This window comes from Oncorhynchus nerka, linkage group LG17, assembly GCF_034236695.1.
Source record: "Oncorhynchus nerka isolate Pitt River linkage group LG17, Oner_Uvic_2.0, whole genome shotgun sequence".
NCBI classification, from domain to species: Eukaryota; Metazoa; Chordata; class Actinopteri; order Salmoniformes; family Salmonidae; genus Oncorhynchus; species Oncorhynchus nerka.
The window spans coordinates 28506740-28524372 of record NC_088412.1 but is presented as its reverse complement, the minus strand read 5'-3'; the positions used below and the strand labels follow the sequence as shown (position 1 = coordinate 28524372).

General features: G+C 44.3%; 1 protein-coding gene across 1 annotated transcript in view; it reads left to right on the top strand.

Moving 5' to 3' along the window:
* Window positions 1-3217: 3217 nt before the first annotated feature.
* LOC115145081 (voltage-dependent R-type calcium channel subunit alpha-1E-like) overlaps window positions 3218-17633 on the top strand; it is a 153467-nt gene continuing 139051 nt past the window's right edge. Inside the window, 1 exon segment of the mRNA XM_065002794.1 lies at window positions 3218-3704. Coding sequence (XP_064858866.1) covers window positions 3232-3704 — 473 coding nt within the window. The 5' untranslated portion in view covers window positions 3218-3231.

Genomic DNA, 17633 nt, shown 5'->3' with positions numbered 1-17633 from the left:
AGTGACACCTGGAGGGGGTGGATACAATCACAGGAACAGGTGAAACAAATCATGGCGTGACACCATCCTTAGTTCAAGTGGGTCAGAGCAATTGACTGGTGCTTTTTCCCAGCCTGGTTGATGGTAGTTTCTATGTTATTCTCCTTAAGGTAGCACAGATGGTAATGATTATTTCCACTCTTGTGGATGTCTGAAGGCCAGCTGCCTTCAGAAAGTATTCAAACCCCTTGACCTTTTCAAAACGTTATGTTACAGCCTGAATTCAAAATGGATTACATTGAGATGTGCCACTGATCTACACACAATACCCCATAATGTAATTTGGTATTATGTTTACAAGTTAGTAAAAAAATCAAAGCTGAAATGTCTTGAGTTAATAACTATTCAACCCTTTTGATATGGCAAGCCTAATTAAAGTTAGCTTGACAAGTAAAAATTAGCTTGACAAGTCAAATACCAAGTTGCATGGACTCTGTGTGCAATAATAGTGTTTAACATGATTTTTAAATGACTTCCTCATCTTGTACCCCACACATGCAATTATCTGTAATGTCCCTCACTGAATTTCAAGCAAAGATTCAACCACAAAGACCAGGGAGGTTTTCCTATGGTTCGCAAAGAAGGGCACCATTTGGTAGGTGGGTAAAAAAAAAAAGTACATCCCTTTGAGCATGGTTTAGTTATTCATTTTACGAACATGAATGACAGAAAAGAACGAAGCCTGTACAGAATAAAAATGTAAAAAAATATTCCACGCCTCCCGAGTGGCACAGCGGTCTAAGTCACTGCATCGCAGTGTTAGAGGTGCAAATAAATTAATTAAAAATCCTACAATGTGATTTTCTTGATTTTTTTTCCTTCTCATTTTGTCTGTCATAGTTGAAGTGTACCTATGATGAAAATTACAGGCCTCTCTCATATTTTTAAGTGGGAAAACTTGCACAATTGGTGGCTGACTAAATACTTTTTTGCCCCACTGTACATATGAGATGAATAATGCAAGATTATGTAAACATTAAAGGGGCATTATTAAAGTGACTAGTGATCTATTTATTAAAGTGGCCAATGATTTTAAGTCTGTATGTAGGCAGCATCCTCTCTGTGTTAGTGATGGCTGTTTAACAGTCTGATGGCCTTGAGATAGAATATGTTTTTCAGTCTCTCGGTCCTAGCTTTGATGGACCTGTACTGACCTCACCTTCTGGATAATAGCTGGGTGAACAGGCAGTGGTTCCGGTGGTTGTTGTCCTTAATGATATTTTTGGCCTTCCTGTGATATCGGGTGCTGTAGGTGTCCTGGAGGGCATGCATTGTGCAGACCGCACCACCCTCTGGAGAGCCTTGCAGTTGTGGGCAGTGCAGTTACCATACCAGGCGGTGATACAGCCAGACAGGATGCTCTCAATTGTACATCTTTAAAAGTTTGTGAGGGTTTTAGGTGACAGGCCACATTTCTTCAGCCTCCAGAGGTCTGTGTGGGTGGACCATTTCAGTTTGTCCATGATGTGTATGCAGAGGAACTTTCCACCTTTTCCACTGGTGTCCCATCGATGTGGAGGTGCTCCCTCTGCTATTTCCTGAAGTCCACAATAATCTCCTTTGTTTTGCTGACACCACACTCTGAGTGCCCACACCTCCTCCCTGTAGGCTGTCTAATCATTGTTGGTAATCAAGCCTACTACTGTTGTGTCATGTTGGCAAGCATACATTTGGCCATGTGGATGCATGGCTCTCAAACTTAGCCTCTTCTGAGTCCAATTGGGAATGGCAGTGATGGGACAAGTCTGTAACTACAAATTGTGCACCGCCCCCATGGGTCTCCCGGTCACAGCCGGCTGGGAAAGAGCCTGGACTCGAAACTAGTGGCACAGCTTGCACTGCCCTGCAGTGGCTTAGACCACTCAGGAGGCCTCACTCTTCATATTTTCATGCACGGTGGTGGCTGCATTATGTTATTGGCAAGGACGGAAAGGACTAGGACGTTTTTGAGGATAAAAATAAACGGAATATAGGCACAATCCTAGAAGAAAACCTGGTTCAGTCTCCTTTCCAATAGACACTGGGAGACAAATTCACCTTTCAGCAAGACAATAACCTAAAACACACGGCCAAATCTATGCTTACCAAGACGACACTGAATGTTCCTGAGTGGCCTAGTTACAGTTTTGACTTAAATCGTCTTGAAAATCTATGGCAAGACTTGAAAATGGCTGTCTAGCAATGATCAACAATCAAATTGACAGAGCTTGATACATTTTTAAAAGAATAATGGGCAAATATTGCACAATCCAGGTGTGGAAGATTTAGAGACTTACCCAAAAAGACACTGTAATCACTGGCAAAGGTGATTCTAACGTGTATTGACTCAGGGGTTGAATACTTATTTAATCAATATATATTAGTGTTTTATTTTTCTTCCAGTTTGACATGACAGAGTATTTTGTGCCCTTTGTTGACAAAAAAATGACAAATTAATTTTAATTCCACTTTGTAACACAACAAAATGTGGAAAAAGTCAAAGGGTGTGAATAATATCTGATGGCACTCTTTCCCTCCTTGTTCAGAATTTGGCTGAAGTTTTTAAGTATAACAGAAAAATCTGGATGGTAATTCAGGCCAAAGATGATGAGAGAATTAAAGGACCTTGTGGATGAGCAGGTTTAATGAGTCTTGCTGCTGTTGCTCCTTGGAGGCTATGATTATGATGAAGCATATCACTGGAGATATTAAATGGACACATTTGTTTACAGCCTGTTTAATTGGTTCATACGCTAAGAAGCTGGGGAGCCTGTTATCGCCATTGTCATTTTAAAACGTTGAGAGTATTTTATTGGCAAATTGCATATGCGGCATTGCTGAACAAATTAACACTTCTAAATCTGCATTCATTCACGGGCCCTGTTGATTCATTCATCCACCAAATTCCACGACTGAATGCTCCATTCCTCAATGTAAATCAATTATGCATAGCAGAAGCAAGATATCTCAGTGTACACAGTTCTATTATTGAAAATGACAACACTTACTGTGTGTACCATAAACTATTTTAAATTGTACAAAATTGGAATGGGGGTCTGTTGATCTCAAGCAATTAGTGTGTGTATGTGAGAATAGACCTCTGCCTTTCCACTGGGAGTTCCTGTATAAACCCCACCATCTTCCCCAGTGTGACGTGTTACCTGTCTTTCTCACCCTCTCTCCACAGCATTATGCTGAGAGCCTGGCCCCACAATGTTGGAATTGGGCTCCTGTTCAGTCAGCGCTCAGACCCTGGCGGACCACAATGCTCTTGGGGTGCCCCAGCTGGCCAGGGTGGGGGTGTCAGGGAGCAGCACCCCACACCGCTACATTCTCCATCCCGAGTCAGAGAACTGGCACAAGGACCGTCTTGGCCTGGCCACCGGCTCCCACTCCTGCTCCCTAATGGAACCCCAGAGCCTGTCAGACAGCCTGCTCTCCCACACAGCCATCATCGACACTCTCTACCTCCCCCACAATGCCCATGCCCCCCGTGGCCTCTCCCTGGATGTGGACAGCTCCTACAACGGGGTCGAGGGAGTGCTGGGGATGGACCCCGACCGGCCCGTCAGTCCCATCGTCATTAAGCGCCGCCGGGGGGGCCTCATCGAGCAGCGGGACATCGTTAAGGCCCACCAGGCTCACAAGATCCAGAGCACCCCACAAGCCCTGCGCAAGGAATGGGAGTAAGTACAACATGCCTCCTCTCTAAGCTAGAAAGCTAACACGTGTTTGGACCATTACCTGTGGCAGGAGATGTATGGGTTTAATTCTAACTGGAGAGTATATACTGTACAGGAATGAGTCTGTGAAATAGACAGACTGTGAAACATCTTTCTATTATTTATTCTAAGTTCTATTCACTGATTTAAGGCTAGCTTCACCATGGAACATGGTTGCACAGTGACTTTCATCTTCAATGAAATCATAGAGGGAAAATTTTTATAAGTTCTTTCTCATGAGCAATTACAGTGGGCAGAGAAACATTTGTCTACATGAATTAAATAAATCAATGAATGAAGTGTTTAATAGATTATTATAAAAGAAAAGGAGAGCCGCACACTCTAGAAGCTCAGATGCAATCATTTCAAACCAACGTTTCGACAGCTAAGCTGCCTTCATAAGGGTATATACTGATGAAGACAGCTTGGCTGTTGAAGCGGTTGGTATTACATTTTTGATTCTGAGCTCCTAGAGTGTGCGGCTCTCCTTTTCTTTTCAAGCCTAACCAGGTGTTCTACTGCTAGCCAGCTAGCCAGCACTCTGCTAGCCAGCACCTCGCCTAACCAGGTGTTCTAGCCAGCACTAACCAGGTGCTAGCCAGCACCTCGCCTAACCAGGTGTTCTACTCCGCTAGCCAGCACCTCGCCTAACCAGGTGTTCTACTCTGCTAGCCAGCACCTCGCCTAACCAGGTGTTCTACTCCGCTAGCCAGCACCTCGCCTAACCAGGTGTTCTACTCCGCTAGCCAGCACCTCACCTAACCAGGTGTTCTACTCTGCTAGCCAGCACCTCGCCTAACCAGGTGTTCTACTAGCCAGCACCTCTCCTAAGCAGCCAGCACCTCGCCTAACCAGGTGTTCTACTCTGCTAGCCAGCACCTCACCTAACCAGGTGTTCTACTCTGCTAGCCAGCACCTAACCAGGTGTTCTACTCCTAGCCAGCACCTCGCCTAACCAGGTGTTCTACTCTGCTAGCCAGCACCTCGCCTAACCAGGTGTTCTACTCTGCTAGCCAGCACCTCGCCTAACCAGGTGTTCTACTCCGCTAGCCAGCACCTCGCCTAACCAGGTGTTCTACTCTGCTAGCCAGCACCTCGCCTAACCAGGTGTTCTACTCTGCTAGCCAGCACCTCGCCTAACCAGGTGTTCTACTCCTAGCCAGCACCAGCCTAACCAGGTGTTCTCTAGCCAGCACCTCGCCTAACCAGGTGTTCTACTCTGCTAGCCAGCACCTCGCCTAACCAGGTGCCAGCACCTCGCCTAACCAGGTGTTCTACTCTGCTAGCCAGCACCTCGCCTAACCAGGTGTTCTACTCTGCTAGCCAGCACCTCGCCTAACCAGGTGTTCTACTCTGCTAGCCAGCACCTCGCCTAACCAGGTGTTCTACTCTGCTTTGCGGTTATTCCTTTTTACTTGTGATATGATTACCAAGGACTCTGTTTAATGATAGTACTGCAGTGGTGTAAAGTACTTAAGTAAAAATACTTTAAAGTACTACTTAAATAGTTTTTGGGGGTATCTGTACTTTACTTTACTATTTAGAGTTTTGACTACTTTTACTTTTACTTCACTACATTTCTTAAGAAAATATTGTACTTTTTACTCCATACATTTACCTTGACACCCAAAAGTATGTGTTACATTTTGAATGCTTAGCAGGACAGGAAAATGGTCCATTCATGCACTTATCAACCGAACATCCCTGGTCATCCCTACAGCCTCTGATCTGGTCGGACTCACTAAACACAAATGCTTTGTTTGTAAATTATGTATGTGTTGGTGTGTGCCCCTGGCTTTCTGTAAATTGAAAAAACAAGAAAATTCTGTCATCTGGTTTGCCTAATTTGAAATGATTTATACTTTTACTTTTGATACATAAGTATATTTTAAACCAAATACTTTTAGACTTTTACTCAAGTAGAATTTTACTGGGTGACTTTCACTTTTACTTGAGTCATTTTCTATTAAGGTATCTTTACTTTTACTCAGGTATGACAGTTAGGTAATTTTTCCACCACTGTACTACTGTGAAGTCAGGAGGAATGCTAGTTTTTTTCATCGTTAAAAGGATACTTTGGGATTTTGACAATTGGGCCTTTTATGTACTTCCGCAGATGAACTCGTGGATACTGTTTGAAGGAAGTTGCTAGCTAGCGCTAGTGCAATTGCTAACTAGCATTAGCACAATGACTGGAAGTCTATGGGTATCTGCTAGCATGCTAGTAGATACCCATAGACTTATATTTGAGAGAATGTGAAGAGTGTGCAAAGCTTTCATCAAGACAAAGGCTGGCTACTTTGAAGAATCTCAAATCTCAAATATATTTTGATTTGTTTTACACTTTTTTGGTTACTACATGACTCCATATGTGTTATTTCATAGTTTTGGTGTCTCAACTATTATTCTACAATGTATAAAATAGTAAAAATAAAGAAAAACCCTGGAATTAGTAGGTGTGTCCAAACTTTTGAATGGTACTGTAAGCCGGTACAGCCTCTTCTGCCAACTTCTGTCTATAGTGTCGTACACGAACATGTCAGTTGATTTGCTTTATGGTGCGCACAGCTATGGGAAGAAAAAACATAAATTGATCAAAATAACAAAAATCACCCTATGGTTATTTTGTCTAAAATAATCTCTTTTGTAAAATTTGATTTTCAGATAAGATGCTTTCAAATATATTTTATTGTAAATTACTTTTGTATTTTATATTCTGTGTATATCACACTGAGCAATAGTATTAGGTTTAACATAACACCCAGTCAAAGACCCCTATCTTCCCCTCCCCTCCAGCCAGGAAAGTCTTCCTGTGCCTGGGGTGCTGAGCAGGGTTGCAGGGACACTGAAGGGCTGCTCACTGTCAGAAATCACCACAGGGAGGTAAAAATCCTGTCTCCCCTCCTCTATAGCTGGCTTGGGTATTGGCATGGTGGTGAGAGAGTGCAGTCTGTAGCATACTGCCCCCAACCTGATTTGTCTGTTGATATTGATTTTAGGAATAGGGGGGGGCTTAATTGCTACTTTAATTCTCTGCCCTGACCCTGCCTCTTGGTTTTCATTAACAAAGCATTGTCAGGGGAGGAGGAGGGGTACAGAAGGGTGTCCTGACATGCTTTAAGCAGCTGATAGAGTTTCTTATGTGTTGTGAAATTGGAAAACAGAGCGTGTGTGACAAAGGGATAGTTGGTTCATTTCTGTGTCAGCTGGCCTGTTCGAATGATTTTCACAGTTTGGGTTGTCCCACTATGGCCTAGATAATTGATGTTACTCAATTTGGGACAATAATCGTCCCAGTCAGGTTGTGTTATTACCATGGCCTTTACCTCTCACTGTCATTTAGGATGATTCTGTCAGCTGCTAGTAGGAAAATAGAGAGGTATACACAAGCAAGTAATAGGTTTTTTAATGACTCTCCAATTTGAATGCATTATCAGCAGGGATGAGGGGGCCAATTTTGAATGTGCAGCTGCATGGAGACGTAGATCTTCTTTGAAGGGTTGGCTCCCACAAACAACAGTTCTGTGCACAAGGTTGCAGCAGGTGAAGACATGGAAGAGGGTGGTAGTGAGGGAGGAAGAAAGCATTGAAATGCTGACTGTTTGTCCCTGCCGTTGTTTGGAAGGAACCTGTGTTAGCAGAGCCAGAGGCAGCTGCAGAGGGATGTGACCATCAATCTCAGCCTTGTGGATAATTCATACTTTTGAGCTTAGAGTTTGGTTAGAGGGCATGCAGGAAGGCTATTGGCAGGACACGGTAAATCACAATTCTATCAGATCCAATATCTATGGTTTTTAATGGAGGAGGAAAATGCATGCTGCTTATTACATTTTCAATCTCACAGTTACTTGATGATATTTAAATGGTGTTGCATAACAGTTATATAATCATTTAAGTATTTAACTCATAATGACTCAACCATGGAAGATTGAGTTTAGTATTCAGGCATGGTAAGGATCTTAGATTGTAGATGTATTTTCTAATTCACTGGGCATGTGGATGAGGAATAGTTTGATAGGCTGAGAGGCTCCCAGTGTCATGCCCTGACCATAGAGAGCCTTTTTATTCTCTATTTTGGTTAGGTCGGGTGTGACTAGGGTGGGTGATCTAGTGCATTTATTTCTATGTTGGCCTGGTATGGTTCCCAATCAGAGGCAGCTGTTTATCGTTGTCTCGTTGTCTCTGATTGGGGATAATATTAAGGCAGCCATTTCCCCGCTGTGTTTTGTGGGATCTTGTTTCTGTGTAGTTGCCTGTGAGCACTGCTTGAGCTTCACGTTTTGTTTGCTGTTTATTGTTTTTGTGAGTTTCATTTGATTAAACATGTGGAACTCTACGTACGCTGCGCCTTGGTCCGTTATTTCATTCAGGCAACGGTCCCCGGTCCAGCGCTTCAGGCGACGGTCCCCGGTCCAGCGCTTCAGACGACGGTCCCAGGTCCAGAGCTTCAGGCGACGGTCCCCGGTCCAGAGCTTCAGGTGACGGTCCCAGGTCCAGAGCTTCAGGCAACGGTCCACGATCCAAAGCTTCAGGCGACGGTCCCCGGTCCAGCGCTTCAGGCGACGGTCCATGGCTTCAGGTGACGGTCCCCGGTCCAGAACCTCCTGAGACGGTCCCTGGTCCGGAACCTCCTGAGATGGTCCACGGTCCGGGAACCTCCTGCGACGGTCAACGGTCCGGAACCTCCAGCTCCATGGCCGGAGCCTTCACCTGCGCCGATGCCCAGTCCAAGCACGGTGTTCAGTCCAGCTCCAAGGCAGGAGCTCTTCTCTGTGCCGATACCCAGTCCAGGCACAGCGTCCAGTCCCGCTCCAAGGCCGGAGCCTTCCTCTGCGCCGGTGCCCAGTCCAGGCACAGCGTCCGATCCTGCTCCATGGCAGGAGCCTTCCTCTGCGCCGATGTCCAGTCCAGGCACGGTGTCCAGTCCCGCTCCATGGGAGGAGCCTTTCTCTGCGCCGGTGCCCAGTCCAGGCACCGTGGTCAACTCTGCTCCATGGCTGGAGCCTTCTTCAGAACCGGTGCACAGTCCGGGTGCGGCGTACAACCCAGCTACATGGCCGGGGCCCTCCTCTGCGTCGATGCCCAGTCCGAGCACGGCGTTCTACCTGGCTCCATGGCCGGACCCATGGTCTGGGCGGGGGAAAAGTCCCGCACCAGAGCCGCCACCGATGCTGACGAATACATGAGCGGAGTGGGCACTTCGCCCCGCCCTGGAGCCGCCACCGGCGCTAGACGCCCACCCGGACCCTCCCCTATAGAATCAGGTTTTGCGGACCTGTGGTGGGGGGAGCCATAGAGAGCCTTTTTATTCTCAATTTTGGTTAGGTCGGTTAGGGGTCGGTTACGTGTGACTAGGGTGGGTGATCTAGTGCATTTATTTCTATGTTGGCCTGGTATGGTTCCCAATCAGAGGCAGCTGTTTAGCATAGTCTCTGATTGGGGATCCTATTTAGGCAGCCATTTCCCCACTGTGTTTTGAGGGATCTTGTTTCTGTGTAGTTGCCTGTGAGCACTGCTTGAACTTCACGTTTCGTTTGCTGTTTATTGTTTTTGTGAGTTTCATTTGATTAAACATGTGGAACTCTACGTACGCTGCGCCTTGGTCCGTTATTTCATTAGATGATCGTGACACCCAGAGTCTCCCATAATAATATTTATAATGCAACATCAAGTTATGGATCTGTTGTTTGCTATCAGTCAGCCAAGCCGAGAGGCATAATAATCTCACCACATCATCACTTACAGTGCCTTCGGATACTATTCAGACCCCTTGACTTTTACCACATTTTGTTAAGTTACAGCCAGTCACGTCCTGACCTTAGTTCCTTTTTTATGTCTCTGTTTTAGTTTGGTCAGGGCGTGAGTTGGGGTGGGCATTCTAGGTTTTTGTTCTAGGTTTTGTATTTCTGTGTTTGGTCTGGTATGGTTCCCAATCAGAGGCAGCTGTCGATCGTTGTCTCTGATTGAGAACCATACTTAGGTAGCCTGTTTTCCCACTATGATTTGTGGGTAGTTATTTTCTATTTAGTGTGTTGTTTCACCTGACAGGACTGTTTAGTTTCTTTCATTCACTTTGTTATTTTGTTTTGTGTGTTCAGTTCTAATAAATGAACATGGGCACTTACCACGCTGCATATTGGTCCGATCCTTCCTCAGACGAAGAGGAGAAACGTTACACAGCCTTATTCTAAAATTTATTAAATTGTCCCCCCCCATTTTTCTACACAAAATACATCATAATGACAAAGCAAAAACAGTAAAAAAAAAAATCTGCTAATTTATTCAAAATAAAAAACTGAAATATAACATTTACATAAATATTGAGACCCTTTAATCAGTACTTTGTTGAAGCACCTTTGGCCAGTGATTACAGCCTCAAGTCTTATTGTGTATGACGCTACAAGCTTGGCACACCTGATCCTTTCAAGCTCTGTCAGGTTGGATGGGGAGCATTGCTGCACAGCTATTTCCAGGTCTCTCCAGAGATGTTCGATTAGGTTTACGTCTGGGCTCTGGCCGGGGCACTCAAGGACATTCAGAGACTTGTCCCAAAACCACTCCTGCAATGTCTTGACTGTGAGCTTAGGGTCGTTGTCCTTTTGGAAAGTGAATCTTCTGCCCAATCTGAGGTCCTGAGAGCTGTGGAGCAGGTTCTCATCAAGGATCTCTCTGTACAATGCTCCGTTCATCTTTGCCTCGATCCTGACTAGTCTCCCAGTCTCTGCCGCTGAAAAACATTCCCACAGCATGATTCTGCCACCACCATGATTCACAATAGGGATGGTGCATAGTTTCCTCCAGACGTGACGCTTGGCATTCAGGCCAGAGTGTTCAATATTGGTTTCCTCAGACCAGAGAATCTTGTTTCTCATGGTCTGAAAATCTTTAGTCTTTTGGCAAACTCCAAGTGGGCTGTCCTGTGCCTTTTACTGAGGAGTGGCTTCCATCTGTCCACTCTACCATAAAGGCCTGATTGGTGGAGTGCTACAGAGATGGTTGTCCTTCTGGAAGTTTCTCCCATCTCCACAGAATAACTCTGGAGTTCTGCCAGAGTGACCATTGGGTTCTTGGTCAGTTCCCTGACCAAGGCCCTTCTCGCCCGATTGCTCAGTTTGGCCGGGTGGCCAGCTCTAGGAAGAGTCTCGGTGGTTCCAAACATCTTCCATTTAAGAATTATGGAGGCTACTGTGTTCTTGAGGACCTTCAATGCTGCAGAAATGTTTTGAAACCCTTCCCCAGATCTGTGCCTCAACACAATCCTGTCTCGGAGCTCTACGGACAATTCCTTCGACCACATTGCTTGGTTTTTGCTCTGACATGTACCGTTTAATTGTTTATTGAACCTTTATTTAACCAGGTAGGCCAGTTGAGAAAAAGTTCTCATTTGCAACTGCGACCTGGCCAAGATAAAGCAAAGTATGACACAGACAACAACACAGAGTTACACATGGAGTAAACAATGAACAAGCCAGTAACATAATAAACAAATCAATGACACAGTAGAAAAAAGAAAGTGAATATACAGTGTGTGCAAAAGGCATGAGGAGGTAGGCAATAAATAGGCCATAGGAGCGAATAGTTACAATTCAGCAGATTAACACTGGAGTGATAAATGAGCAGATGATGATGTGCAAGTAGAGATACTGGTGTGCAAAAGAGCAGAAAAGTAAATAAATAAAAACAGTATGGGGATGAGGTAGGTAGATTGGGTGGGCTATTTACAGATGTACTATGTATAGCTGCAGCGATCGGTTAGCTGCTCAGATAGTTGATGTTTAAAGTTGGTAAGGGAAATAAAAGTCTCCAACTTCAGCGATTTTTGCAATTCGTTCCAGTCACTGGCAGCAGAGAACTGGAAGGAAAGGCGGCCAAATTAGGTGTTTGGTTGGCTTTGGGGATGATCAGTGAGATATACCTGCTGGAATGTGTGCTACGGGTGGGTGTTGTTATCGTGACCAGTGAACTGAGATAAGGCGGAGCTTTACCTATTATAGACTTATAGATGACCTGGAGTCAGTGGGTCTGGCGACGAATATGTAGCGAGGGCCAGCCGACTAGAGCATACAGGTCGCAGTGGTGGGTGGTATAAGGTGATCTGGTAACCAAACGGATGGCACTGTGATAGACTGCATCCAGTTTGCTGAGTAGAGTGTTGGAAGCTATTTTGTAGATGACATCGCCGAAGTCGAGGATCGGTAGGATAGTCAGTTTTACAAGGTAAGTTTGGCGGCGTGAGTGAAGGAGGCTTTGTTGCGAAATCGAATGCCGATTCTAGATTTGATTTTTGATTCGAGATGTTTAATATGAGATTGAAAGGAGAGTTTACAGTCTGACCAGACACCTAGGTATTTATAGTTGTCCACATATTCTAGGTCGGAACCGTCCAGCGTGGTGATGCTAGTCGGGCGGGTCGGGTGCAGGCAGCAAACGGTTGAAAAGCATGCATTTGGTTTTACTAGCGTTTAAGAGCAGTTAGAGGCCACGGAAGGAGTGTTGTATGGCACTGAAGCTCGTTTGGAGGTTAGTTAGCACAGTGTCCAAGAAAGGGCGAGAAGTATACAGAATGGTGTCGTCTGCGAATTGAACCCTGTGGTGTCCCCATAGAGACTGCCAGATGTCCGGACAACATGCCCTCTGATTTGACACACTGAACTCTGTCTGCAAAGTAGTTGGTGAACCAGGCGAGGCAGTCATTAGAAAAACCAAGGCTATTGATTCTGACGATAAGAATACGGTGATTGACAGAGTCGAAAGCCTTGGCCAGGTCAATGAAGACGGCTGCACAGTACTGTCTTTTATCGATGGCGGTTACGATATCGTTTAGTACCTTGAGCATGGCTGAGGTGCACCCGTGACCGGCTCGTAAACCGGATTGCTCAGCGGAGAAGGTACGTGGGATTCGAAATGGTCAGTGATCTGTTTATTAACTTGGCTTTCGAAGACTTTAGATAGGCAGGGCAGGATGGATATAGGTCTGTATCAGTTTGGGTCTAGGGTGTCACCCCCTTTGAAGAGGGGGATGACCGCGGCAGCTTTCCAATCTTTATGGATCTCGGGTTGCAACAATGTTGGCGGATAGTTTTAGAAAGAGAGGGTCCAGATTGTCTAGCCCAGCTGATTTGTACGGGTCCAGGTTTTGCAGCTCTTTCAGAACATCTGCTGTCTGGATTTGGGTGAAGGAGAAGCTGGGGAGGCTTGGGCAAGTAGCTGCGGGGGAGGTGGAGCTGTTGGCCGGGGTTGGAGTAGCCAGGAGGAAGGCATGGCCAGCCTTTGAGAAATGCTTATTGAAATTTTCGATTATCATGGATTTATCAGTGGTGACCGTGTTACCTAGCCTCAGTGCAGTGGGCAGCTGGGAGGAGTTGCTCTTGTTCTCCATGGACTTTACAGTGTCCCAAAACCTTTTGGAGTTAGAGTTACAGGATGCGAATTTCTGCTTGAAAAAGCTTGCCTTTGCTTTCCTGACTGACTGCGTGTATTGGTTCCTAACTTCCCTGAACAGTTGCATATCATGGGGAATATTTGATGCTATTGCAGTCCGCCACAGGATGTTTTTCTGCTAGTCAAGGGCAGTCAGGTCTGGAATGAACCAAGGGCTATATAGGTTCTTAGTTCTGCATTTTTTGAACGGGGCATGCTTATCTAAGATGGACATGCACCGTCAACTGTGGGACCTTATATAGACAGGTGTGTGCCTTTCCAAATCATCTCCAAACAATTAAATGTCCCACAGGTAGACTCCAATCAAGTTGTAGAAACATCTCATGGATGATCAATGGAAACAGGATGCACCTGAGCTCAATTTCGAGTCTCATAGCAAAGTGCCTGAATACTTATTTAAATAAGGTATTTATATATATTTTTAATTATACACTTGCCAAAATGTCAAAAAATCTGTTTTCGCTTTGTCATTATGGGGAGGTCAATTTTAGAACAAGGCTGTGTGTGGAAAAAGTAAAGGGGTCTGAATACTTTCCGAAGGTGCTGTATCTGTAATGTATTTTATGGTGGGACTCAGTGAGGGGCTGGTCACTGGGAGGGAAATGCACTTTCATCATCAAACCCAAACCAAATAGAGGAGATAGGAATTCAAGTGTAGTAGCTCTACAATCTTTCTGCCTTCTACCTGAAAACACACAAGGTGTCCTTTCAGACAGGAACCCAAGTGTACGGTCTCTATTATTACGTTCACTCTGCACCTCTCAAGTTATTTCTATACTCAGAAGGTATGAGTGATTGTCGCTCAAGAGTGGCAGTGATTCACCTCTCTAGTTCCCTTTCTCCTCGACACAAACACAGGTAAACATTGTTATAGACTCAAACGACACTCGAGCAAGGGTGTCAAACATACGGAATTGATTATAATTCTTTTTTTCAGGGGAAAACGATTGAAAAAAACGACATTGAAATAACTCAAACCAAATCGAAACTGTGTAGAAACGATAATGAACCTATATTTTATAGTCTCTTCACGCTGTACAGCTTGTTAACAGTAATCGAAACGAAGGCTAGGACAGCCAGGGAGCACAGCAAATTCCAAAAGCGATGGATAGAGGACTATTTGACGGCATGGAAATATAATCATTTTTAAGTATGGCTCACTGGACCTTGGTGAAGACCAAATGCACTTTGACACTCCTGCCCTAGAGGTTATTCAGTCTTCTTAAAAGATATATGTGTGTTATTTTTCACTTTGCTGGGCCTATGCCTAACAAATGCTGTATGAGGGAACATCATTGATTTGCTAACTTGCAGCTCTTCATGTACAACATGTAGAAAGACCAGAGCAAAGAAATTAGAGAAGTAAGAGGTGGCAAATATCACATCGAATCTGGTGAGGAATCAGTTTGTCTTATACTTCCTCACTCAATCAGATGATTCACATTCATTGGCTCCAAAAACCGTATTTGAATTGCCCCTGTTGGGTGTGGTGACGGCGCGACAGTATGTGGGAGTTACTCAAAGAGTGATGAGTCTGGCGTTTTTTATCACCTCAACACCGTCCCTCATATGTGTCATAAAGATGATTGATCTAATGTTCTACTACAACAAAACATGCTGTCTGTTGTCATTGTCTTCGGGTTACAGTGCTAGACATGCGTATGATGGCGGTTGCACAGAAGACATTTTAAGGGAACTTGAATCAACATTCTAGAGAGGAGCAGGAAGGCAGGAAGGCTCAGCTGCCGTAGATGAAACATTAGATCAGCATCAGTGCACGACCTCAGCATGTGTGTTTACACATTACACAATTTTCAATTCTGTTCAATACCGGACTGCAAATTACCTTGGCCGTGTCCATAACTATATCTCCATAGAAACAACCATGTTTTCTAAACAGTAAAAAAAAAAAAAAACAGTTCTACTCTTTAAAACATAATAACTTGTGTCAGAACCTGTAGCTATGGTTACCTGGCACAGGTATAAAGGTAAGGGGTCTGTTCTAGTGACCACAGCAACTCCACTATTCTAATGCCTTCCTCATAACAGTCTACTGAGAGATAGAGAAATAACAAGTTTGTGAGACTGCTACCATGTGACCATGAGATTGTGATTGAGAATGGCACATAGGAGTTGAACTCAGACACAGGGTTCTGGTTGGCTGGTGTGGTGGTATGGAGAGGATTATAGGGTAGGGATGAGAGCAGTGTGCAGTGGGATGGAAGGTGGAGGTGTTCCTGTGTGCGGGGGATTTGGGTTGACTGGATCCTGACACAGGGAAACTGAAACCCCCCCGGGATGTTTTCTGTCACATTTTCTCAGTGTTTCTCTGCCCATTGACGCGCTTATTGAAATGGCTGCACTTTGTATCTGTAAATGCAACTCTCAGTTTAGGTTATCCTCTAATCGCTTTATTTTGAGCCGGTCGTACATGCTGGATTACACCAGTCAACAGCCGACCCTGAAAGTTAGGCTCAGATGTCCTCTATAAACCTGTGAACAGGATGTAAGACTGGGAGGTCATGGAAGGTCATATAAAAGCTTTCACACAATAGGTGTGGCCTTTATACAGCTGCATCCGATACACAGCTAAAATAATTTCTAGCTCAATTGTTCTCATCAGCCTATAAATATATCAAGCTGCCTCAGACAAGAAGCACAGTGTAAATGTCAGAGTGGTTTGTCACAGCTTCATTATTTATGTTGACTTATTGAGAAGGCCTATTCATCAGCCCTATCTAATGTGTCTGTCAGCCAGCACTTCTATGTCATAGAAAAGTGCAGGAACGCAGTTCCACTGTATGTAGCACAGTAATGTTTTCTCTTGTGTTTCAAGTCTTCAATTACAAAAACAACAGACTTGTTGTTGGGGTGAGGAGGGCGAAGAAGACTTTCAGTGTGATGGACTCCTCTCATAAACTGCATTCATCTCTGTCGTGGTGGTAATGCAGTAGTGTTGTGTTGGAGCAAGTTGCATACCGCCATGTTAAATGAATATCACACTAGCTAGGAGAGAGTGTGTAGTCGTGGTGTAGTGTATGGAGAGCTGTCAGAAGGCAGGTCCCAGTCTCTTTATGGGCTGTCAGGAACCTGGGAGGAGTGGCAGGGTTTCTTGGCCTGAATGGACAGATTCCTTTACTCATCAAAACATGCCCGGAGGAGGAGTAGATAGCGGTGATTCAGATCGGGGGGAGTCCCCTGAGACGTGGTAATGACATTCAGACAGCTAGGGTTTTTGTAGTGTCAGTGTATAACAGTGCTGTTTCTGTCTGGTGCACTAGGTTGCAATTGGATTATTACCTTGCAAACTGTGTAATATGAGGGAGGGTTTATGAAAATAACAGTATATAAAATCACATGTGATATAGTGTGTGTGACATAAAAGACTAGTATGTATAGCTTTAGCTGTTTATAATACCTGTATTTGAGTTCAGTCCACATTCAGCCTTGAATACAAGAAGTGGTAGATTTCTTGAATGTGCTTCACATCATGACTGAGCTTTCTCTGTTCAGAGGTGATGCATTATCAAATTGGAGAAACCTGAGGGGCCCAGACAAAGAAAGGCTTTTGATAGACACAGTCATTAACTAGCACTGCAAGGCATTTAAAAGGCCTTTGACAATAGTAGCGAGTGAAGGCATAGCACACGCTATCTCTATAACTTGTCAACGTCAGTCGTAATGGCAATGTGAAGAGGATCTGATTATAGACCCATTTTTTAGATGAGTGATTAATTTGTTATTTTTAGCTGTAGTAAGAAAGAGAGGTTGGAAAAAAATGACTAATTATTCCATTCAGACATATACATTGAATTATCATATAGCAACCACCTCAGCCATTAGATTAATTCAAAACAAATGTGACAGAGGTATAGAAAGTGTAGAGGTATAGAAAATGAAGACAACTCTTTATGGCCTACAGTATACTATATCATGATCCTTTTCTCTGCGTGTTTCTACCTACCCACCCCCTCTTACAGAGCAGAATATTACCACCATGCCCCTCAGGCCTCTGCCCCAACACCAAAGCACAGCGTCTCCGGAGACCAATCTGTGAAATATGGCCCTGGTTCTCTCATTTAATGTGTGTGTGTTTTAATTAGGAAAGGGTACCAATTTATTGATATCTCAATGAATGCAGGCAATATCTTGAAATAACATGTCAAACCACAGTGTTTGATGGTGAGATTTGATTCAGTTGTATTTACATCAGTTTGTCAACATCCATGTGTTGAACTGTTAAGACTGCTCTCAGACACATTTTATCATTAAGAATCTTCTCAGATGAGTTCATAGCTTACTGTAATCACTTTTCTGATTTATTCCAGTCAGTCCATTAGTCCCCAACCCTCACAAAGAACATTAAGTTAGGAGTGCATATATTTTCCACATACAGGTGGTCCTGGGAATCAAACCCACTATTTAATTTTTTAAAAACCTTTATTTAACTAG